This window comes from Bos mutus, chromosome 9 (genome assembly GCF_027580195.1).
Source record: "Bos mutus isolate GX-2022 chromosome 9, NWIPB_WYAK_1.1, whole genome shotgun sequence".
Taxonomy (NCBI): Eukaryota; Metazoa; Chordata; class Mammalia; order Artiodactyla; family Bovidae; genus Bos; species Bos mutus.
The window spans coordinates 66050535-66077413 of NC_091625.1; the positions used below are offsets into that span (position 1 = coordinate 66050535).

The following is a 26879-nucleotide window of genomic DNA, read 5'->3' on the forward strand; positions in this document are numbered from 1 at the left end:
AAAATAAAAAAAAAAAAAAAAAAAGAAGATTGCTTTCAAGTGCCCATCCGTTCTGAGATATTCTGAACCATGAAACAAACCTCAACAAATTTAAAGAACTGAATCATAGTATTCTCTGATTACAATGAATTAAACTAAAATAAATAACAGAAAGATAACAAAAATTCTCCAAACACTTAAAAACCTAATGCCATACCTCCAAATAATCTGTAGGCCTAAAGAAAATTGCAACAATTGCAACCACAAATTTTGACAAGGATAAGGAAGTACAGAGGGGAAATGTATATTACTAAATGATGATATTAAAAAAGAGAAAAATCTCAAGTAAATATTCTAAGCCTTTTCATTAAGAACTTGGAAAGAAAATAATATAGAGAGAAAAATCAATGAAAGATGATTCCTTGAAAAGATCAATAAAGATTTCAACCATTAGAAACTCTGAAAAAGAAAGAAGATACATTTCAAATAAGAGGAATAAATGAGAAGATAATCACTACAGACCCTCCAGATGGCAAAAAGGAAAAAAGAGAATCCTACAAACAACTTAACCTGCATAATTCAACAACTAAGGTGAAATGAACCAGTTCCTCAAAAACCACAATATACCACAACTCACCCAAAACAAAATAAATAATTGTTTCAGTTCTTTATTCTGATAATTGATTAATAATTACAAAGTCCTATAAAAGAAAACTCCAGCCCCTGGTTGTTTCACTACAGAATTCTATCAAACTTAAACGGAAGTATTTTCACCAATTCTATACAATTTCTTTCAGAAAGGAGAAGGGAGAATATGTACCAATTTATTTTATGATTCTAATACTACCAAAATCAGACAGACATCACAAGAAAGAAAATTGCAGACCAATACTTCTACCAATATAGACAAAAAAATCATTCACAAAATTTTAGCTAATAGAATACAGCAATATATTTAAAAACTATATATTAACTAAGTGTGGTTAATCCCAAAGATACAAGGTTGGTTCATATATTCAAAACCAACCAGTACAATCCTCTATATTAAATAGGCTAGAGAAGGAAAAGCATATGACCATCTAAATTGATATAGAAAAAGCATTTGACAAAATTTAACACACATTCAAAATAATTTTAATAAAAAGAACTCTATGTAAAAGCCAATGTGAAAAAAATGAAAAGACAAGCTACAGATTAGAAGAAAACATTTGCAATCCATGTATATAGAATTTACAGAGAATTAAATCAAATAGTAAAAGATCAAACAATCCCATTAGAAAATGGGCAAAAGACATGAGCAATCATTTCATTGAGGAAGAAACACAGATGGCAGATGAGCACATTGTTAGCCATTACTGAGTGCAAATTAAAAGCACAATGAGAATCACTACATACTTCTCAAAATAGCTAAAACAAAAAAAGTCACAACAACAAATTCTGGTGAGGATGCAGAAAAGCTGAAATACTTGTACATTGTTGGAAGAGAATGTAAAATGGTAGAGTCACAGGAAAACACAGTTTGGCAGTTTCTTAAAAACATAACTAAACATGTAACTACCAGTATTTCACTCTTGGGCATTAATCCCAGAGAAATAAAAAAATTATTTTCACATAAAATCCTGTCTACAAATGTTTGCAGCAGCTTTTTTTAGAATAGCCCCAAACTGGAAACATGCCAAATATCCTTTAACATGTGAATAGCTAAATAAGTTGTGGTACATCCGTACTATGGATACCCCTCAGCAGGAAAAAAAGAACTATTAATTCATCCAAAAATCTGTATTAATCTTCAGAGAATTATGCTGAGTGAAAAGGTCAATTCCAAAAGGTTATATGCTGCATGTTTCTCTTTACATAACACTTTTGAAATGAAAAAATTATCGAAATGCTGAACAGAATAATGGTTAAAAGGGGTTAAGTAGGAGATGGGGGGAGTGGGAAGGAAGTCGGTGTGGCTATAAAAAGGCCACAGGAGCGACATGAGGACAGAAATGCTCTGCACCTTCACTGTATCAATGCCAATATCCTGGCTGAGATGCACCTTAGTTTTGTAACACGTGACAACCATTAGAAACTAGATGAAGGTTACATGGGGTTTCTCTGTATTATTACTGCAATTTCACAGGCCCATAGTCATCTCAAATAAAGGGTTTAATTTAAACATATGTGTGTGTGTGTGCACATGTGTGTGTGTGTGTGTGTGTATCATGCCTGTGGTGCCGTGCAACTTCTCACATCAGTGGCAGACTAAGAAAGCCTCAGTCAAGCACATGAACATAGGGAGACAAAGTGAAGCAGTAGAAGGAGCCTGAGGAAAATGGATAACCCCTAACTGCACTAAGTCCTTAGGAGAGTCATGATAACAGCAATAGAGGCTGTGGGTTACATTGATACTGGAAAAAATGTGAGTTTCTTCCTACCTTTGGGACACCCAGATGGTCCCAGAGGGACTCAGAGCAGCAGCAGTTTGTCCATTCAAACTTTCTGCAAAAATGGACATATAATTTGAGCTTCCCAGTACTGCACCTAACAGCCACAAAGGGCTCAGGAGCACTTCAAATGTAACTAATGTAACTGAGGAACCCAATTTAAAAACGTATTCAATTTAAATTGCCACAGAATGGCTAGTGGCCACTGTATTGAACAGTAGCATCTTTTGGAAGGGAAAAAAAAAAGCTTATATGAGAGCCTAGGTTCTGCTACTGGTAAAGTGCTTCAGAACTTGGGTAATTTGGGTGTTCTTGTATCACCTTGATTGTCCTCTTATGCTAATGAAATCAGCCACAAACAACTTAAAGTATAGTCTCTTACACATGTAGTAGGTGATGTATGATTATGGCCAAATGGGGTCAATCTGGAAGGCTAGTTATTAATATTAAGGGATAGGCATTCCAGAAAGTTAAAACAGCACTTTTCAGATTTAAAGAAATTAATACATATTAAACAATTATATGGCATTCACTTTCACTTTTCACTTTCATGCATTGGAGAAGGAAATGGCAACCCACTCCAGTGTTCTTGCCTGGAGAATCCCAGGGACGGGGGAGCCTGGTGGGCTGCCGTCTATGGGGTCGCACAGAGTCGGACACAACTGAAGCGACTTAGCAGCAGCAGTGTCTTTTCAAGATGATCTGATTACAATACAAATCGGTTGAAGAGAACGTATGAAGAGTGGATTTGAACTGTAGGCAATATATTGATTGCTATGTTTCTAAGAAAGTTCTCCTAAGGGCTGCTTGCTCTTAGGAGCAAGAGCAAGACAGGAGAGGCAAGGAGAAGTTACCAGGTGCCATTAAGTATTCGGTGAGGAGAGCCAGAATAGACTGGTGGCCACAAATACTGAAATGGCCCTCCACAAACTGGTGAAACAAAAACAGAACAATGTGGCCAAAGTGACTTCCAGACCACGATGCTGGGGCACTAAGAGAAAGCTGGTGTATTAAAATGTGGAAAAACTGGAAAGGAAACACCATGCTCAGTTCCTAATATATTTTTCTGCCATCAAATGGTCATACTTAAGTAGCAATAGTCCTCTCTAGTTCCTCTTGAACAACTGCTTGGCAGCAGGCTGCACCAGAATTAATTGGAGAACACTTTAAAATAAAGATTCTAGGGCTTACTCCAAAAATTCTAAATCAGATTTTCCAGGGTAGAATCCAGGAAGATGTTTTTGTTTTTTTAAAGTTCCCTAGTATATTCCAAAGTTTACTTAGGTTTGAGAGATACTGTTACAAATCATGGAAAAAAAGTAAAAGAAAATCAGTACATATGTCAACCTGGGAAATGATACAAATTTGGGAGTTAGTTAAAACTACAAGAATGAAAACAAGACACAAGCAACTCTGGATAGATCTCCTCCACTGAGAGCAAGAATAGAGTATCTAGGACATGTGCAAAGACAAATATTTAATGTTATTACTTAATATACTTCAAAATCACTGCAGATGGTGACTGCAGCCATGAAATTAAAAGACGCTTACTCCTAGGGGGGCTGGCCTTCCAGGAAAAGGGCTCACAGGAGAGAAGGTCACAAGTAGGTAAGGCCGTACATGACTTTTTGGGGGGCTCTGTAGTGAGTTGTCAGAGAAGGCAATGGCACCCCACTCCAATACTTTTGCCTGGAAAATCCCATGGGCAGAGGAGCCTGGTAGGCTGCAGTCCATGAGGTCGCTAAGAGTCGGACATGACTGAGCGACTTCATTTTCACTTTTCACTTTCATGCATTGGAGAAGGAAATGGCAACCCACTCCAGTGTTCTTGCCTGGAGAATCCCAGGGACTGGGCTGCCGTCTATGGGGTCGCAAAGTCAGACACGACTGAAGCGACTTAGCAGTAGCAGCAGCAACTCCTTGGAAGGAAAGTTATGACCAACCTAGATAGCATATTCAAAAGCAGAGACATTACTTTGCCAACAAAGGTCCGTCTAGTCAAGGCTATGGTTTTTCCTGTGGTCATGTATGGATGTGAGAGTTGGACTGTGAAGAAGGCTGAGCGCCAAAGAATTGAAGCTTTTGAACTGTGGTGTTGGAGAAGACTCTTGAGAGTCCCTTGGACTGCAAGGAGATCCAACCAGTCCATTCTGAAGGAGATCAGCCCTGGGATTTCTTTGGAGGGAATGATGCTAAAGCTGAAACTCCAGTACTTTGGCCACCTGATGCGAAGAGTTGACTCATTGGAAAAGACTCTGATGCTGGGAGGGATTGGGGGCAGGAGGAGAAGGGGACGACAGAGGATGAGATGGTTGGATGGCATCACTGACTCAATGGACGTGACTTTGAGTGAACTCTGGGAGTTGGTGATGGACAGGGAGGCCTGGCATGCTGCGATTCATGGGGTCGCAAAGAGTCGGACATGACTGAGCGACTGAACTGAACTGAACTGAACTGAATATACTTCAACACAGACAATGAGATACACACGTATGTGTCCAATATGTTTAACTTATAGGCCTGGGTAAGGGATAAAAAATGTCTGTATTTGAAGTACACTAATCAGAAATATAGAACCCAAGTATAAACTAGTTAACCCCCTCCAAAATTAATCAGAAGCTCATATTCTCAAAACAACTCCCATAAGTGTCGTCTACATTTATCTCCTATTAACACAGTTTTTTAAATTAGAATAATGGATATTAGTATTAAGATGGCTTTATTGGTAGTGAAAGTGTTAGTCACTCAGTTTGTGTTTGACTCTTTGCCACCCCATGGACTATGGCCCACCAGGCTCCCCTGTCCATGGAATTCTCTAGGCAAGAATACTGGAGTGGTAGCCATTTCCTTCTCCAGGGAATCTTCCTGACCCAGGGATTGAACCCAGGTATCCTCCGTTGCAGGTAGATGCTTTATCATCTGAGCCAAAAATGAGTGGTATTCAAAATTAGTTTCAAATGTAACACAGACACTCCTCTTCTTGAAAAGGGGTAGAATTAAGTGAGCCCAATATAGGTCCTGGGCTTCACAATCCTGGTTTGGCAAAGCAACTTTGTCATCTAACCAGAAAGATAGCTGGAATATTGCTGCAGAAGTCTCTAACGAGCCTTTCATGGAAGGTGCTGTCAGAGTATTTAAAAAGACAAATAGTTTAGACTACATCAAGCTGACACACAGGTCATATAAGTATTTTGATGTCTGTTTGCAAATAAACATTCTACATTTGATAAAATTTCATTTTATGAGACCATATGCTTCTAAGGACTGAAGGCTAACAACATACAAAAAATAACCTAGTAAAGGTGAATGGTGACATCAATTCTTAGTCAGTTTGAAACTAAAGTCATTTTCTCCAGGAAGTTTGGCATGGCCTTTTTTTTATCAGTTATTCTTAATAAATGAGATTCCCAGGTGGTGCATTGGTAACCTGCCAATGAAGGAGACACAGGTTCGATTCTTGGGTCAGGAAAATCCCGTGGAGGAGGAAATGGCAACCCACTCGAGCATTCTTGCCTGGGAAATCTCATGCACAGAGGAGCCTGGCGGGCTACAGTCCATGGGGTGGCAAAGAGTCAGATGTGACTGAGTAACCGAGCACACACACTCTTAATAAATAGAATGAAATTAATAACACCATGGGCTTATTTCAACAAATGAGAGCTGCTAAATTTTGCTGAGCATTGAGCTTGTGGGTTTTTAAAACATGATACTCCCTTGAATAATTATGTTTTCTTTTCAAAAGACATCTGAGTTAGAAAACCAACTAGCATGGAGCCCAACAGTAAAAATACAATGTTGCAGGTCACCGGTCAGGTGAATGGCATCTATCAGTAGACAATATCACTGTCAAATTTTTAATGACAACTGATAAACAAAAGGCTTATTGTTCCAAGTAAGAAGAGAATGTTCTTAACAGCAGAAATCAAAAATTCCATACTTACTTCTATCTTCAGTGGTTTAAAGCACTCATTTAAAGTGTGTTGCCATAAGAAGTAGTTTACTCAATGTACTATTTTAAAAAATCTTCACAATAATGTTATTTCTATACAAAAAAGTTTCCTTAGGTATATTATCAGAAAATGCCAATGTTCTAATCAGCAGTTGATCAAAACTCCATCATATACCAATCCAGGAGTGACCACATAATTGTAAGCATTTGTTAGTGTAGAGATGGACAGGACACACTTCTGTAGCTGTTATGTCTGATTTCATGAGGAGTCTTCTTAGGGAGATCTATGGTGATTTAATGAGCTTTGTTACTGCAAATTCAGCATACTGCCAGGTATTACCAGTCATGTAGAGTATTAGCTCAATAAATGGATATTCTTGGAGATTTATTTAATCATTTGTTTTCCTTTGTTAAATATCATTAAGAAAGATAATTGTTGATCCTGTTATTGGAAAAAGAAAGTTTTCTTCCTCTCTTCATTAATAATCAGTGAATGGAAGTCTTGTACAAAGACTTTGTGGACAAGTCTGCCCCTCTAAAAGGAGGAGGTTAGTTTTGTTGATTTGGAATACTGTCTTATTCTAAAAAGTGTAGATTTACTAGAAATGAAGAAAATAACTTTTGTTTGTTTTAAATGGACAAATTCCAAGAAGGCAGGATTAAGCGAGATTTAAAAAAAAAAAAAATGGATCCTTGGGGCTGTCAGCAGCTGCTTCTGCTGTCGCGACTCTGATGCACTGAGAGAGACCAGACCGAGGCCACTGGAGTGGGTTGGCAGCATCGCAACCGCACAGCCTGCGGCTGCCTTTTCAAACCGGGAGCTGCCCTGTCTGTTTCCTATCCGACGCCTCTGCTAAGCTTGTATTTCAGGATTTACAACCCTCCCTTTCCAGGCCGGCTCTACCTCGGCATTTTTTCCTATCAACAGGAGCTGAGCGTGCATTAACCCTTCTCCGGCAGCCCTGATTTACACCCACCCCAGTGCCAGCTTACAGCCCGGGTCACTAGAGTCACAGACACCTCCTAATCTTGATTTTTTTTTTTAAGCATGCAATGCGTGTACAGTCGACCTGGAATTTTTTCAGGTGTCACCTCTATTATTATCCTCTTTATTATCTGTCCTTTCTTTGAGTGAAAATCTTGATCGCAGTGTTTTATTTTATACGCCCGCCCCTCTTCCTGTTTTACTGCAGCACAAGACTGCTATTCCAAGTATACTGCTGTCCAAGAGTATCAGTAAATGTATCCAGTCTCATCTGACTGAAGTGCAAAGGAGAATGGAAGGGAGGCAGGCAGGGAAGGAAAGTGGAGGAAGGTCCAGCCTGTGTCTGTTCTAAAACAAGTTCAAATTTTCATTACTGTCAAGTTTCTATAATCTCTCTGAACATTCTAAATGATTGCTTTTTTTCCTTAAACTACTGGAATAAATACATACACTATATTTAAATTGGAATATATTTAAATCAGTAACTATGTTAGTAATATTCAAAATCAGAGTGGCCTCTGATAATGAATAGTTAATTAAAAACTCAAGATTTGATTTCACAAGTTCTGGGAAAAAATATTTTAAATCTGTTTTAGGCTTTTCCTGATGTCAACAAAGAAGTAAAAAAAAAAATGCCTTTTAGTCTGTGGTTAGAATTTATACATCGTTTACAGGGCAGGTGTTCTTTCCTTAACTGACATTAAGTGCTGAATCACTAAGCCCAACCCTTCTAACCTAGAGTAAAACGGAAAATCAGAAATTTAATTTCATTACATAAATTAGTGAAAACCTTCCCCATTTCCTAATAAATTATTTTTCATTAAAATAACAACAAAATTTTCAAATAATGTCCTTGCCATTTAAAAATATTTCATGTGAAAAATTTTGTTTCATTTAAGTAAATTTCATCTTATGGCTTTTGCTAAAATCTGCTTTAAAAAGGTACAATGGTTTCAAATATTTATTAGAAGTAGAACAAAGTAGATGCCCCAACTAAAGTGCAATTTAAAAAAATTCGGACCTTAAATATTGCATCAAAGATAGACGTTTTTAAAAATGATTTTTTAGAATTTTTAACACCTTACTTGAAATTACCTTTTCTCCCATTCTCAGTGCTTACTCTCCAGTTATTTAGCAGGGCCTAAAAAATTTGCTGGTATCATAGTATACAAAAGTATAAACTACTACACATAAAGCCAAAGCTTTTTCATTTTCTTTAGAAAATGTTTTTCAATGTTAAATAATTGATGAATAATTTGTACTTATTCAAAGGAATTTGGTAATTAATAACCCTAAACAAATCATCCATTTCACAGTATTTGAAAACGTAGAAGCCAATAAGAAACACAATTTTTACTTAATTTATTGCTTAGTCACTTCTTTATACTTATAAAATGAAGGAAGCATATGAATAATCTCTATATGAGTATATGTGAAAACATATGCTAGCTTTCCATTTTTTTTCATCTTTATATTGCATAGTCAAGCTTGACATTTAACAAATAAGTTGAATTTTTAAAGTATGAATATTCTACAATAGATGTGAACAGTGTGTACCATTGTATAAAAATGCCCTCATTTTGGGACATTTCCACTTAAGTTAAACACAAAAATCTTCCTGGCAGTTATTTTCCTCTATAGCTTTTGAAAATAAAACAACTGATATTACTCTTACCTGAGTTTCTTTTGCTTGTTTTTAATGTTTCTATTTTAGGACTTTTTCCTAAAATAAGTTCTGCTTGAGCTGTTTTAGGAAAAAAATGTGTTCCATTCAAGTACAAACACAAAAATGCCACACACTTTAAAAATTCTTTTATATTTTCAAATATTTTGATTTTATTTTTTAAAATGTAATGTTTAATTACACTAAAAGGGGAACTCATTGATCTGTAGTGTATGGCCTAGAACCAATCTAAGAGTCAAGATATATAGTAGCTGAAGTGTTAAGCCTTAGATAAAATATGATTCCAAGGTTTTTATAGGAAAACATTTAACATCATTTCAAATAATATTGTGCTTTAATAAATGTAAATTTTGTGTATTACCAAATCAACATTTTTCAAATAAAATTGAATGTTTAGGTTTGCCAAATTCTATTCTGATAGTTATTTTAGTGTCCAACTATATGACACTGACACAAATAGACCAAATTTATATTTGTTTAATTAATCCTATGATCAATTTCAAATATTGGGATATAATAAGTTTTACTGAATTGTAAAGCTTAGATATTGAAAGTGTTCAACTTTCACTGTCTGCAAACTTAGGTCTTCGTGAATCAAGAGCAGTTTTAAACCTATGAAGCTCAACAGAATATGTTGTAAATATTTAGAAAATTCTACTTTAGAAATGTAATGTTCATCTTTAATGCATTATTATGAATATAAGCTCATGTAGAGAAATACTGGTGCTCTGTTTTCATTTAACAGAAATTATTTCCTAAATATGTGACAGGACATATTTCATTAGCCTTTACACAATTTTATTTCTTTTGAGTCTGTATGAACCAATATCAATATTGTGAACTCATATTAAAAAGTGAAAAAAAAAATTTCTTTTGCCCTAATATTTAAAATTTATGAAATATGAATAAACACAAGTTGAATACAATGCTATAATTTTCAAATTTTCCCTGATTTTACTATCATATCCCTAGCTGATTAAATTAAACCTTAAAAAAGTTAAAGTCAATTAGCCATAAAAGAATTATGTAAGTATTAAAATAGGCACAATTTTTTGTCATATGAACTCATACATGTGTCAAATTAATAAAAGTCATGTTCATATAGTTCATAATTCACTGTGTATCATTATTCAATGCATTTAACCAATTCAAGTTAATTTTTAACATCATACTTATTGAAATTGTAATCAGTAGTAGAATATGCATGCCTGTGCATACTAAATCACTTCAGTCATGTCTGACTCTTTGTGATCCCATGAACAGTAGCCCTCTAGGCTCCTCTGACCATGGGATTCTCCAGGTAAGAATACTGGAGTGAGATGCCCTGGAAGGGTATCTTTCCAACACAGGGATCAAACCCACATCTCTTGTCTCCCCACAGATAGCCAGGTTCTTTACCACTGAGCCACCAAGAAAGCCCTAAAAGACAAAACAAATGTGTATCCAATACAAGCTATTTCTTGTGTTTGTCTGTTACCCAATTGTATAGTCAAACAGTAAATAGTTATAAAATTTCTAAAAATGTTGATGATTTTATAAAGATAGGATTCACTACAGAATATCATAAATTCTTCATGTAGGAAGAGCAAGAATAAACTTTACAAGTTTTATCTCTGGGGCAAATAGGCAAATAGGTGACTTGAAAATGGAAATCATAATAATAATTTCAGCAGCTAACACCAAGGATTAAATGTACTTATAAATATAAAAAATTTAATAAGATTATATATATATGCATACAGGTACTAAATTTGTGTATAGATGAGAATAAAATATTATTTAATTATATGTGTTGTATTAGATATAGTCACATATATTTATGTATAGACATACATATGCAAAATACATTTATACACTCATTACATATGCTTACACACCCAAATCTATATACAAAGATACCCAACCCATAATAATCCTTCAGTATATAGAGCTATCATAGTCAATAATCTATCATAAATTATGTGCTAATAGCAAATGTTATATCTGACACTTTCATTCTAATGCTTTATGTTCATTTATTTTGATTGACAAACCAGCCCACTTTCTCCTATTTCTCCTTCAACAGAGACTTTTTTCCCTTTATTCTTTGTCAGCTTGACCAACTCCTCCTCTATCCACACTTTCCACGTTGTTCTTTGAGATCCACATATTTCTGACCTGACGCATGCACTACAGGGCAATCCTGAAATAATAAGGCTTCTTTCACCCACTTACAATTCTGATATATTAAATCTTGTAAGCCTACTACTCTTTTTACTTCAGAATACATCTTTGGTGGGCTAACGTTCATCTGCATCTGAATGTCCTACAGGAGCTCTTGTTCATTGGAATGTAACTGAATCATGCCTCCATCTCCAAAACAACTGCTGCTCTTGTGGCAAATCTTTCAAGTAATATTATCACCTACCATGTTTCCTTAGTCCAGAAACCTCTGATCTGTCATCAACTCCTCCCTCTTGCTCACAGCTCATAAATTGTGAAGTTCAGAATGTTTGACCCAAAAAGACCACAGATCCTGTCTTTTCTATCTGTAGCTGCTATTAGCTCCTTGCAGTTTGTCTCATATTTATCTAGTAAACCTCTACTGCAATAGATGTCTAATCTACTCATCTGAGGGTTGTTTTTTTTTTTTTTTGCCTTAAAATCTCAGAAATTCTTTAGCTTTTTCTATGATTTTCAAATTTACCATCAACATGATTTACTTTTATAATCAGATATGAAAATAATATCCTTTTATAAGTTACTACTGATTATAGCATAAATTCAATATCCTTATTATAGCTCAGAAGCCACTTAAGATATGACCACAAATAACCTGATCACCTATTATTCTCTGAGCTGTTCTTGGATCATATTTTGAATTTTCAAACTTGTATAATGATCTAAAGATTTTTTTCTCATTCTGAAATTTTCTTATTTGCTTGCTCATTTTCTATATAGGCTGCAGAAAAATATCATCACCTCTTGGTAAGCTTTTTGTGTGGTAAATTCTCAGTGTTCTCAAAACAGTTCATTAAAATACATTTCACAATATAGCACATGTATTGATTTTTTTTTAATCCATCTTCTTTTACTGGCCTAAAGAGTCCTTAAGGACAAGAATCATACTCTATTCATTTTGTAGAAAGAAGGATAGAGAGAAGAAATGCAGGGAGGCAGATACAATTTAAGGACTAATTTCCATAATTTTAACATATTTTGGCAGGAAAAAGAAATATGATACTTAATATATTCAAAACACAATATTTAAAAATCTTATCTCCTCTAAATCTTACTTTCCCCAAGAGGGAAAACATTTTCATGGTATTTAAAAATTGCTATAAAAAACACTTTTGAACATTATATTTATGGGCTTATTTAAGCAAAACTATGCTCTCCCTTCTGCAAATGTATGTGTGCTTTCATCAATATTCATTTTGGTAAACAGAAGAAATGGCTAATAGAATCTATATTCAAAGTGATGAGGAAAGTCCTTGCATTGTTTTAGTTGCTTTTGCTAATTTAGATCGGTACCTCCAAGTTCCCAATTCTAAAAGTAAAACTCTTATAATATTCAAAAGGACTGCATATGGTTCTGCACTATTTCCCCTCTGATATTATTTCTGTTCACTCTCCTCCTCCTTCTGGCCTTAGTGGTTTCTCACTTTTTCTGAAATACACCAGCATACTCTCACCGTAGTACTTGGCTAAAGATATTCTCGCAACTTGGAAAGCCATTCACCAGATATCAGTTTGGTTAACTCCCTCACCTCTCTCAGCCAGAGAGAGCTGCTTGTACCTGAGTCATTCCCAGCATGTTTCATAGCTGTGTAGATAGTTGATTAATTCTTAAGTTACTTGGAATTAAGGCTTTAGAAAATTCTAGCTAGTGCAAATGGATCTTAGACCTAGAGATAAGAGGTAAAACTTGTGTATAAAAAAATAAAACTGTGCAGTAGAGGGTTAACTATTACTTAGGGTGCTCAAACCCTGCACATATCAAAGAAAGGACTACCCCTTAACTGGTTCTGGAGAGAAAACATCTGAGCCCTTGGAATATCCTGTCAGATAAGAGTGCTTTTGTATGTCTGGGATCTTGGGCCACACCAGTAATTTATGCTAACAATGTAATTTATGGTGAATGCCTTTTAGGGTTTATTTGGGGTCCTGGACCATACCACACCACTTGATCTCTAGAGGGTCTGGAGACCCAGGATTTGAGGTCAGTCACACAAATCCTTAATGCCTGTGTAATTGCCCCAATAAAAACCTTGGATACAAAGGCACAGATGAGCTTCCCTAATTGGAAATAATTTGTCCTTATTGTGACAATCATTGCTAGGAGAATTAAATATCATGTATCTTCACTGGGAGAGGATAACTGGCGATTTGTTTTCTCATAGACCCTGTTGTATATATGCCTTTTTCTTTACTGGCTTTAATTTTTCTTTGTTCCCTGTGGTAAACCGTAACTCAGTTTAACAGCTTCTCTGAGTTCTGTATTTCTAGAAAATCAGCAAGACCAGGAGTGATCTGGTGGACCCCCAACGCAAAATAGGAGGAAATTCTTGTAACTTTGGTTTAGGTAACATGATAAAAAAATGTATGACACATCTTGACTATAAATTTAAAATCTTTTTGTTTCAAAAGATAATATTATGGAAATGAACACAAGCCATAGAACAGAAGAAAATATTTTCAATTATATATCTGAAAATATTTGCAAATCAAATATCCAAAATACAGAGATAAGTCTTACAGCTCAATAACAAGAGGACAAAGGGCAAAAAAATTGAAGAGATGTTATTTCAAAAAAAGGCAAATAAATTGCTACTAAGCACAGGCAAAAATGTTCAACATCACTTGTCATTAAGGAAATGAAATTAAAACTACAGTGAGATACCATTGATTATAAAACAAAAGATACACAAGTTTTAGCAAGAATTTGTAGAAACTGGAATCCAAATTCATTGTAAATGGGAAATTAAAATGGTACATTATTTCATATTATCTCCAAAAGGGAGATGATACAAATGGCCTTTGGTGTTGAATAAACAAAATGTGGTATATCCATACACACAAAAATATTTAGCAACAAAAAACACACCAGAATAGTAATATATGCTACAACATAGATGAACCTTGAAAACATTAAGCTAAGTAAAAGGTTAGTTTCAAAACAGTACATACTGTATGATTTATTTCATATGAAATGTATAGGAAAGGCAAATTTATAGACAGAAAGGAGAGCAGTGGTTGCTTGGGGCTGGAAATGTAAGCAATAATGATTGACAAATAGCTCAAGGGACTTCTTTGGGGTGATGGAAATGGTCTAACATTGGTGGTGGTTGCACAACTCTATAAATTTACTAAAAATCATTGAATTGTATACCTGTAAGGGATGAATTTTATGGTTTAGAAAATTAATACCTCATTTAAACTGTAAGAAAAATCTAATGGGAAAAGATAGAAAAATAAACAATAAATAACCTACATGATATATAAGAAGATAGTGTTTTGATTCCAAAACAATGAAGAATTTAATAGTGAGTACAGGAAATATAGGGAAGAGGGAACAAAAATTTTGCAGTAATAAATAGGGTGGTCAGATGAGCCTCACAAGTTGACATCTAGTTGAAGAGTTTGCCAACTCAAGGAAAAAGTGGGAGCAAAGTTTTAAGGCAGGAGCATATCCCAAGTTTGAGGAACAATAAGGAGGTCAATGGGGTTAGAAGGAAAAGATTTGTAAACAATAAAGTCAGATAAATAGTGAGAGTAAAAAGAGAAAAATAAAAGCCTATTACCCATTGGAAGGTCCTTATTTTGAAAAAAATTGGAAATCCATTGGAGATATTTTAACAGAGAAGCAGCATAATCTGACATACCACTTACAAGCATGACTCTGGATGCTATGAGACTAAACTTCAAGAGTGAAAGAGAAGTAGGGAGACAACTTAGGTGGCTATTTTGATAATCCTGGCAGTATGTTATGATGATTTGAACCCACCAAGGGGGTAGATAGAGGTCACAGTGAGTGGCGATATTCTGGATAAAGCATGGTGGAGAAATTGGCATAAATTTTTCTCCTTTTAAAAGTTAATTCATACTTTTGTAAAAATTAGAAGTTAATACATCAAAGTGTTAATCATATTTCTTTATATTTGATGAAAGTATTGAATATTTATGCTTCTATATTTTCCAATTTTCTAGCCATGTGCACATATTATTTCTATAGAGAAAAACCATTTTTTCAACATCCAGTTAATTGAGCAAGATCATAATACAAACAAACTTTGTTTTTGCCAAAATTTTAAGTCAACATCAAACTGGCTACATATATGAAGTAATCAGTGATAAATGGTAATATTAGCAATATGCTGAATAGTCAAGCAACAAATATTTCCTGAATACAGAGTGGTGAACTCACTTTTCCATAAATATGTGGTAACATTATTATCAACTAACTTTCCTGGGATTGTGTAACTCTCTCCAGAGTTTGTCTAATATCTAGTTGTTTTTTTTTTTTAGTTGGTAATAAATGCAGTTCTAGTTTAATGAATATAACTTGTATCAGTAAGGAAAGTATTATGTTGAAATAGGGCTTCCCGGGTGGCTCAGTGGTAAAGAATCCATCTGCCAATTCAGGAGACACCGGAAATGTGAGTTTGATACCTGAGTAAGGAAGATCCCTTGGAGGAGGAAATGGCAACCCGCTCCAGTATTCTTGCAAAGAAAATCCCATGGACAGAGGAGATTGGTGGGCTACAGGCCGTAGGGTCACAAAGATTTGGACATGAATGAGCATGCTCGTGTGTGCACATGCATGTGAGCACATGTACACACACACACACATATGCTGAGACAACAAACAACTTCAAATTCTCAGAGATTTAAATAATAAACGTATATTTTTCATTTCACTATGCGTCCAATTCAAATGAGTGAGGGCAGGGTCTCTAATAATCATAGTTACTTAGAGATCCAGACTGTTGAAGGCTTCGTTTTGACATGATCCACCGGGATAAAATATGTTAAATTATGAACTGGTTCTTAAAGCATCTGTTCAAAATGATGCACCTTACTTCTGCTCTCATTACATTGGCTAATGCAAGTCCCATGTCCTATGGTCACAAAAGAGTCAGGAAGTCCAATTCTATGATGTACTCAAAATTCAAAGAGGAAAATCTATGATAATTATTATTATGAGAAGGGAGATAAAAGAAGAAATAGTAGAGCTTCAATTTGTATTAATTTTTATATAAAAATAAAATTAAACTATACTAATATTTACTCTAAAGATTTTCTAAAATTTAATTTTAAACTCTATTAGTATTTAATTATAAAAAATTTAATGTATTCCTATACCAGATGGTCACATGACATGTATAGTTCACAATATATTGAGACAGTTTCAGAATTCCAAAAATATCAATTAAAACAATTGTCTTCATTCACTTATTTTCTTGCAATACTTCCATATAATAGATTTTATACAGATCAAGTTAAGAATTATTATAATCTATTTTCTACTCTCCACAAAATAGACAATAACTTTGTAAGATGCCTACAAAGACATTTCAGAATTGAAAATTGTAGAACCTATCAAGAAGAGAATGACAGAGTGACACTTCTATTCCTAGTACGAACTTGTCATCAGCTACGTACAATTGGTGAAACTGCCAAAATCAGATTTATGAAGAAAATTATTTCACATATGGATTGATGGCCACCAACATTAAGATAAATCTTCCTTAAATGTATATTTTATATGGTGTGTACATGATGTATACTGGACCTTTACAAGGTATCTTTAAGGGCTATTATTTAAAACAAGTACTTAAATAAATACATTACAGCTATGTCTTTGAATCACCCTATCACATGGTATTGAATCAACATTTTTTCAAATACTGAAGTATTCAATAATGGAAATATTTAATACTTTCAATAATGTTCAATAATAGTTAATATAACAATTTAACTTTTATGAGAGAAAAAGGGTTTATTATTAATAAAAATTAAATTATTAAATTATTAATAAAAATTTAAATTGTTTAAAACATTATTAATTTCATCTTTATCCTCTTACAATTTTTATTTCTGTATATGCTTTAGAATTACCATAAATAACAATAAAGAAATTGAATTTTAACGTATGTGCTCATTTTTTTTTGTTTTTGGCCTACAAGGTTTTTGATTGAATAAAGTCCTGATCAATTAGCTCATGGATGGGGCATTCCAGTCATTATTTCAATGTGTGGTCAAAATTTATTTTTTTCAATTGTCTACTTGAAATTTCCATTTGGGTGAATAACAGATTTAACATGTCCAAAACAGCTTTTGCTTTCTCCATCAAACCTCTACCCTGCCAAGGTCTTCACAACTCTGTCAAAGGTGCAAACATCTAATGGTTTAGGTCAAAGTCCTCCCATGCATCATTTAGTCTTCTTCTATCTCACACCCTTATCAAATCTATCAGCAAGTCCTGACATTTCTACCTCCAAAGTATGCACTAAATTGGTCATTTCTCTTCCAACTGAATCAAGGTAACATGAACTCTCTTCTGGATTATCACACAGTCCTAAAGTGTCTCAACCCAGTTTTGCCCCGCCTAAAATGGTGATCAAGTCCTGTCAGTCTCCTGCTGCGAATTGGTCATTACCAGCTATAAAATCTAAACTCCTTGAAATGCTCTTGCCCATTCCTTGAATCTCCTTCTCATATGACTTTCCTCTCTTTTTTGTCTTATACGTTTGAGGTACAAGGATATTTTTCTCTTCTTCAAACAGACTAAGCCCCTTTTGGTCTAGCCATTCACTCTGTTTGGAACACTCACCTCCAGGATATTTTCTTGTCTGATTCCTTCTCAGCATTCAGGTCTCTGCTACTAAGCCAGCTCTTTAGAGAAAACTTCACTGATCATTTTATCTTACTGGTCCCCACTCACTTCCCCAGCCCCACTCTGTAGCAAATTATGTATTATATGGCTTTTAAGGCCTACAAAATTTGTGCATCCCTATGTCCTCAGCCTCATTTCCACTAAGTTTCCCCTCAGTTGCTCTGCTTTATCCTCACTCGTCTCCTTTTTGCGTCTTAATTAGATGAAGAGATCTGTTATATGGTTTACACTTGCTCTGTCCTCAGCAGAAATGTTCTTCCAGAAATATGTGAGACTCATTTCCTCAGTTTATTCTGGCCTCTGCTCAAATATCATCTCCGCAAAGCTAACTGCCCTGATTGCCCTAGCAAAAGATCATCTCCCCCTCTTGCTTTGCTCTCTACCTATTTAGTTCTTCATGGTACTTGTGTATATATCAAATCTGTCGGTTGTTTGTCATTTGTTCCAGCCACTGGAATATAAGTCCCAATAGGGTAGAGGCTTCCCCACTCTCTTCCATGATTCTAGCCTTTTGAACAATGCCTAATAATGTGTTATTGTATTTTATATAAGCTAGTCCATGCTGAGACTCACTTGATGTTTCATGTTTCATGTCATAAAGGAAGCCTGAATCGATTTCAAAGAAACAGTAATATAATACAATATAGACTACTGTTCTCTAACAACATACAATAAAACTAGTAATTAAAAGCAAAGAACAGCTAAAGACAATTTTATATTATCAGAAAATAAATAGCCATTTTATTTAAAAGGAAAAACATGTACTCAGAACTGAGTAAAAGTGAAAATATTACAAGGCAAAATGTATGGGAAAGAAAGAAGTATCTAGAGAAAAATATAGGTTTAAGCATACATACCAAGAAGCAAGAAATGTTTTTAAAATGACTGTGATTTATACCAGGAAGCCAGAAAAGGAGCAAGAGAGCAAAGGACATGAGAAAATAATAGAGTCAGAAATCAAGGAGAGAAGCAAAACAACAGAGGATTTTACCAAACCAAATTCTGAATTCCCACCCCAAAATTTCACATCCAGTTATTCTTATAAGAGAATTCTACCAAATTAAAGAGTTTAAGGCCCATTTCTCTCTTTTCAAATACCTCAAGAAAAAGAAAACAAAATCTATGTAGTTAATTTTAGAAAGCTAGTGTTATCTTGAATCTAAAATTATAAATGAGTCTATTAGCTCATTTTAGTTGTGATCAAACGCAAAAATCTTTAAATATATCAAACTCCTACTTTGTATTTCAAATGTTAGTAAATATTATTATAAATACTACATTAAAAGATTCTTCAATTTGAAAAATCTTTTAAAGGTAATTTCATTAGCAGACCAAAGAAACCAAACCACCTAGAAAGCAAGAAATAGACAGGAACTTCCTTAATTTAGTGATGACTAAATACTTTGGCCATCTCATGTGAAGAGTTGACTCATTGGAAAAGACCCTGATGCTGGGAGGGATTGGGGGCAGGAGGAGAAGGGGACGACAGAGGATGAGATGGCTGGATGGCATCACTGACTCGATGGACGTGAGTCTGAGTGAACTCCGGGAGTTGGTGATGGACAGGGAGGCCTGGCGTGCTGCGATTCATGGGGTTGCAAAGAGTCGGACACGACTGAGAGACTGAACTGAACTGAACTGAAACACCAGTTCTAGAATATTGTACTTAATGAAGGAATTTTAAACACATTTTATTTATAATTCAGAATTCTCATTTTTTAACACAGTACTGGAGGCTCTGGACCATACTATCAAGATAAGGAAAAATGAACAGTTGCAAAACATATTAGGGAAGAGACACAACTCGATGTTTTCTAATGATATCAATATTTAGGAAAATCAGAGAAATAAAAAATAAATTGTTAGAATTAATAAATTCATCAGTATCATAGTAATATGTACTTACATTTCCACTTCAGTAGTAATTGGTGAGAACAGAGGAAATATGATATCAGTCAATATAGCAATATAACACATGCATGTGTCTGCATTCTAGGAACTAGCTTTAGAATACACAGGATCTCTATGGAGACATTTTTTTTTAATTCTGATACATGATCAGAAAGACGAATTTTTGGTTTGTTTGTTTTTTAATGAGAGATAACCTATGCTAATGGATGGAAAGACCTTACTATTTAAAAACTGAAGTCATAATCAAAAAACATATCTACATTAGAAATCCCAGCTCAGAATGGCTTTTTTGAAATTTTACTAAATATTTAAATAAGAAATTACATCTAATTTATATAATATCTTTAGAAGAAGAAAAAAGACTCTACCCAAGAAATTCTATAAGCTCAACATAACTCAATACAAAAACCTGGGTAGGATGTCATACAAGATTAAAATTATAAGCCAATTTCATACCCTAAAAGAAATACAAAAGTTCTTTAAAACTAATAAACTGAATTCAATGATATATAACCAAACTTATCTTATTCCACAAATAAATGACTTAAGATTTTTAAAAAAATCAATGTAAAAAAATCATATTATCATCACAGAAGTTATTTAAAAGTTTGATAAGTAAACATACCTTTATGACTTAAAAAACTAGTAGAAAACTAGAAACTTCTTTAAATTAAAGCAAACATTATATTTAATGATAAATTATTAAAACTTTCTCTCTATGGTTGTGAGGTGAGTGAAACAATTAAATAATGAGTAAATCATTACTCTTATTTGATATTATACTATTGATAGAAACACTAGCTAATACTTAACTGAAGGAAAATAGAGTATAATCATTGGAAAGAATAAGAACCTATCAACATTTACAGAAAATGTAAATATGTATATAACAAATATAAAATAATCTAAAGATATATTCTTAGAATTCAAACACACAAAGAAAAAATGAAAACTTCAAAAGATACCACTTATAATGGAATTTTAAAAATCAATCAGGCAACTAAGAATAAATCTGAAATAGAAGTGTAAGAACTTCACAAATAAAAATTATTAAATGTTATCGACAGAAGTGAAAAGATATCTATTCATATAACTAGACAGATAAACTAGGTTAATGGTTCAGAAGAAGACTTCATTTAAAAATCATGTCAATTCTCTATAAACCAATGAACTGCTAATAAAAAAATTGGGAGAACTAGTTTCACAATACTAGTTCTCAAATTTGGCTTCATTTTTAATCATCAGGGAGATTTTTAAAAAACTGATGCCTTATCACTTACAAATTAAATCCTAGTCTTTTCTGGAGAGACCAGATTCTGAAACTTGTTAAGAAAGTAAATTTTAAAAGTTCTTATCACAAGAAAAGAAAAACTGTAATTATGTGTGGTAATAAATGTTAACTAGATTTATAGTGGTGATCATTTTGCTATATGTACAAATAATGAATCATAATTTTGTACACTTGAAAATATATGATATTATATCTAAATTAGTCTCAATTATCTTAAAAAGACTGATATCAAGTGTTATCAAGAATATGGATTAATTAGAACTCTCATGTTGTGCTGGTAGGAAGGTAAAGTAGTATAACTACTTAAGAAACTTGTTTTCTGTTACCTACCCAAACTAAACATATGCATCCTGTGAGATGTGGCAATTCCACTCCTTTATATACACAATTGAATATTATACATGTGTGAACACACATAAATAAGAATGTTTATGACAACGTCAACAGACATCTTCAAACTGGAAATAATTCAAATACATATTAGTAGTGGAATGGATAAATAAATTGCAATATATTCATCTACTGGAATATTACACACACTGGAATGAATAGCCTATATAGAACAGTATAGATTAATTTTATAAAGATAATGTTGAACATATATGCCAAACATAAAAGGATACTATTATAATGTTTCATTAATATAAAGTTCATAAGTGGGCAAAAGTCTGATAAGGGTTACTTCTTGGGAAAATAGTAGATAATGATTGAGAAAGAGCACAAGATGTAACTTCCAAAATACTTGCAATTTTCCATTTCTTGACCATGATGGTGGTTACACGAATATACTTAATTTGTGAAAATTCATCAAGATGTATGCTTTTTTCTCTTAAGTGAAGTATAACATAATAGTAAAGTATTAAAGGATGAAGATAGTCTGAACACATGGACACAGTCTGTTCTTTTGCAAGATTTAAAGCAAAAATTTCAATTCTTCCCAAGTTAATCTATAAAATCAACATACTCTAATACAAATTCCAGTTGGATTTTTAAAGTAATCAATTGATTTATTTAAAGACATGTTTGAAAGGTCTGTGAATAGCTACAAAAGGAGCAAAGAGATTGGTTTATATGTGAACTATGCTTATACCAAAGCCATAGTTACAAAAACAATGCTTGAACACAATTGAGAAAACACAGACTAATGAACAGAAGAGATATTTAAGAGACAAACCAACCCAGTTATGAGCATATAACTTAAAGACAACAACACAAATCAGAGGGAAAATGATAGCTATCTTAGTAAATGGTGCTAGAAAATTGCTGTTACTATATGGAAAAAAAATAAAATTGGATTCCTCTGCACTTCATGGCATAGTTAAAATTTAAATATGAAATATAAAGCTGCAAAGTTGATTTAAAATAGCATAAGAAAATATCTTTGTAAATGAAACATGAGGAAGAACTTCCTAATGTGAAATCTTAAAAGCACAAACCATGAGACCAAAAAAATGACTTGGGGACAGCTTAGGGACAAAGATAGATTTCACAGTATTATATATATGGAAAAATATGGTCTGCTTCAAAATAATCAATTTACAAATGAATTAAACAAAATGGTCTATACTAAAACTGATGGCTGCCTACACCAATTCATTGCCTGTGCATGCGTGCTCAGTCGTTCAGTCATATCCGACTCTTTGTGACCCCATGGACTGTAGTCCACCAGGTTTCTCTGTCCACGGGTAAGCATACTGGAGGGGGCTGCCATTTCTATTCCAGGGGATCTTCCTGACTCAGGCATCAAACCCGTGTCTGCCGCATCTCCTACACTGCAGGTGGATTCTTTACTACTGTGCCACCTGGGAAGCCCACATTCACTCATTCTATTCTGTTATAAATCATACAGCCTTAGTAAAAGTCACTCTGTACTACCTCAAGAGGTTAAGTTAATCTCTCCTATAAAGTGATTTTGTTTTATTTATTTAGTTTTGGCTGCACTGGGTCTTCATTGCTGCCTGCGGGATTTCTCTAGTTATGGTGAGTGGGTGCTACTCTCTAGAAGCGGAGCAAGAGCTTCTCACTGTGGTGGCTTCTCGTTGTGGAGCACGGGCTCTTGAGCACTCTGGCGTCAGTAGCTGCAGCTCCCAGGCTCTCGAGCACAGACTCACAGGTGTGCAAGTGTGTGTTTGTGTGTGTGTGAACTGGGTCTGACATTCATCAATAGTTTTTTATTTCATAATATCTAAAAAATTATTTTGTCTATAAATGGGGAAGATTTGCCCACCAACAGTTTTTTATCTTCCCGGTACTTTTTCTGGACTTAATTGTACTACTGGCTCAATTCTACCACCCTTGGAACCAGAAATATATATTTCCCCAGAAAATGACTCTGTCTTCACGTATATTCAAACCACTGCTTAAAAAAATTGAGGGTATGTATTGTATATGTTGTAAGTCTTAATGCTTTTTCTGAAGTAATACAGTTACACTAAAGCACACTAACTTATTCAAGAGTCTTAGTTGGGCTCTGATTTTAGAACTCTGACATAGGTTCTATAAAAATTATCCTGTATTTAGTAAATGTGAACTTCTATACCTTTAAATATGAATGCCATTATTAAAGAAAAGAAATTAGAAAGAGGGAGAGAAGCATTGATATAAGTAACATTTAGAAGTGGTTAAGATTTTGGTGAAATTTTCTTCCTAAATGCTGTGCTTTTAATAGTTCCAAAAATCTGTATTTTATGTTCTAGAAACATAGAAACAGATAACTTTTCACTTGAATTACAACCAATTTCAAAGGAAAGACAGGAATAATTCATGTTGAACTATTTAAAGCCCTACAAAAAGTTCAAGAAGCTTCACTCAATTCCTAGCCCCTATCCACACCAGAGTCTTATCCAGTTTCTCCCTTCTTCAACACTATTAAGTCTCGACAATTTCTCAATTACTTTCTCTGATAATGACCTTTCCTTTACGAGAACTCATATATTCTCTGTTTAAAAATTTGCACTAAAATTCCTAACAGTATATTCTTTATGAGCATCTTCTAGCCAATCAAGAGATAGGAAGGTGCTTACCTTCAAAATAGAAGCCTGACTGGATTTCTAGGACCCTGGGGAGGGTCCTGAGGTCAAGGGAGTGGATGAATTCTTCCAGGGACAATGCCATTGCTTTGGTTTGGATCTTGTGCAGACCTGGTACTTACAGAAGCTTTTGGCTTCTGAATGTCACTTGTCTGCAGCTACAGTCCCAGCTCATCATTCCTTTATCAGAGTGTCACACCGGAGCCTGCTTGGGGTGGAGTAACTCTATGTGGGGAGGGGAGTGAGAAGGGAGGAAAGAGGCAGGCAGGGGACAAAGGGTGTTACAGCTCTTTTTAGTTCTCATTGTGGCTTCATTTCCTTCTAACACTGAAGTAGAACAGGATGGAGGTGTGGTGAGAATGTCTGAACAGACACTGCCAAAAAAATGAGAACTGGCAAGTAGCTGTGTTCATCTGCTGCTGGTCCAGGTGTGCATCTTCAGCACGGGCCAGGCTGTCTGAGGTCAGAGTTGTTTGTGGCTTGTCAACCAGGAAAGAACAGAAATTCAGGACTAGAGTATAATCTTAAAAAGGGCACTGTATCAATTCTTTGTCTCTTCACTTCACTTCTAAAGTTTGGCTCTGTGCCTTATTTGCATATTCTCAGGGCTTTTATACAAAATTAGGTTACAAAAGTGCTTTATGTCAGCTCTTTTCAGAAATCTGATACTCTGGAGGGGGAGGATCAGAAACCCCTTTTTATTTTTCCACATTAAAAATTTTGCTGAATATTAAAGGAGAGTGGGGGAGGGGTACACTATGCAAAGTGATACAGTAAATCAATATGAATTTTCTAGTCACCACACTATAGTGAAAGTATCTAAATCTGTTGTTAAGAAATCTGAATTTCCTGGGGTTAGCTCTGCCTTTGACTTACCAGTGACATCAGCCTTATGTTCTCTGTCCCTGATTTGTCTCATTTATTTAATAGAGAAAAAGTTAGAGCCTAATAAATTGTACAGATTTCTTACAAGGCCAAAATTCTACAACTCTGATCGTGGGGTCCAAATTTGAAATGGTGAGGGTTGGGAATGACCAAAGTCAAAGGAAGCAAAAGAAGCCTCATTAAAAACAAATCTCTAAAAAATCTTCTTCCTTCCTAGCCTTTGCATTTGAGTGAGACAATATTTTAGAGCTAGAGTATACAATTCAAGGTGACATTTTCCAAGTCTCTATAAAGGTGACTAAAAGAAGACTGGTTGATACAAACACAGCAAAAGAAACTAAGAATCTGTGTATTATACTTATAAATTGGACTCCATGTTCCCTGTCTAGAAATTGTTTTAGCCTTAAGCTGCAAAGAGCATAGCCAGACAGAGAGGGCCAGGGTGCGTTCATTATGTAAATAACCTAAGAAAATAAAAACAAGGCCTTATAAAACTCTTTTAACTCTTAAAATCATACTTGATATTTGCAATAGTCTGCCTGGCTTCAATTCTTTCTTTACAAAACTAAATTTTATAAGGTCACGTCAATAGTTTTTTCACCTGTAGCTTCTAAGTACTTTTTCATTTGCAGTTGTTTTGTTTTGTTTTGTTTTTGCTCAAGATCCTCCTAAATTTGATCAGTCTGCCTTCTGCACCCCTTTTCCCAAGCTTAGGCCCTTCAAATAGACTGCAAACATTGTTTACAGCTTGCTTCTCACATGGTTGAGTATCTGGAAAGGGCTGCTGTGGACTGCTCCTTGAAAATCATGTATCGGTTAGAAGTGGTACTATAGCAAATCTCGTTTGATATCTAACTCAAACTGGACTTCACTTGATTTTTTAAAAAATTTTCCCACATCAACTTTTTATCCTACTAGTCAACAAAGCCATTTCAAAGTATTATCAATCTTTTACAATAGTCTTTGCTTCTCCTGCTTTTGCTCTAGGAACAGATGAACCTCCTTTTCTGTTACATTCTCCTTCTTTTATATTCTCAGTCTTAGTTAATGACACTACCACTGCCTCAGTTTATCAAGCCTGAAGGCTGCATCGTGAGAGATGCCATGTCCTGCCTCCAAATCCCTCAAGCACTATAGGCAGCAATAATCAATATCACTCACCTTTTTCTTGCTCTATATTCTCCACTACTACCACTTCAGTTCAGACCATTATCACTTCTGACACTTTAGGCAAAGAAATCCTGACATAAACAGCTGAGATAAAATTGACTATAAATAAGAATATTAAGAGAGTATTGAACCACCAGGTAGTAAAATAAATGCTTAAAGTTTAATAACTGAAACAGTAGATTACAGGTGTAATAAGAGCCTGATCAATGAGAATGCAGAAAAAAATCAAAGCATTGCCAAGTAAAGATGGTGCTTCATTACCCAGTTCTACAAGAACTGAGTCATTAGCCACCTTGGTTGCTGATATCCTGAAAGTTTAGGACAGAGATCAGGAATAAGGCACTCTGTGCTCTGGGAAAACTGGTAGAACAGGGCTTCAGATAATTAGATACTCTCTGGAGAAAATTTTAAGAACTCATTGTCTTGCATGTTCTCATTCATAGAAAAGCACTAACATCATTAACTGAGATGGCTATTCTTCATGACTAGCAGCAACCCTCCACTGAGGTGTGTGCTTGATTGCACACACCCCTTCTCCAAAATCTACCCCCACCACCACTTCTCCAAAATCTCCACCCCACACCTCTTCTGATCAATTCTTCAGAGTTCTCTGAAAGGCTTCTCCTGGGCTACAGTTCTCAGTAAGTGCTCAAATAAAACTGAAACCCACAGCTCTCACATTTTTCATT

General features: G+C 34.6%; 1 protein-coding gene across 1 annotated transcript in view; it reads right to left on the reverse strand.

Annotated features, from left to right (window-relative positions):
* THEMIS (thymocyte selection associated) overlaps positions 1-24310 on the reverse strand; it is a 197936-nt gene extending 173626 nt beyond the window's left edge. The window contains exon 1 of the mRNA XM_005897593.2: positions 24130-24310. Within this exon, the coding sequence (XP_005897655.1) occupies positions 24130-24220 (91 nt within the window). The 5' untranslated portion in view covers positions 24221-24310. The remainder of the gene's footprint in view (positions 1-24129) is intronic.
* Between the last annotated feature and the right edge of the window lie 2569 nt (positions 24311-26879).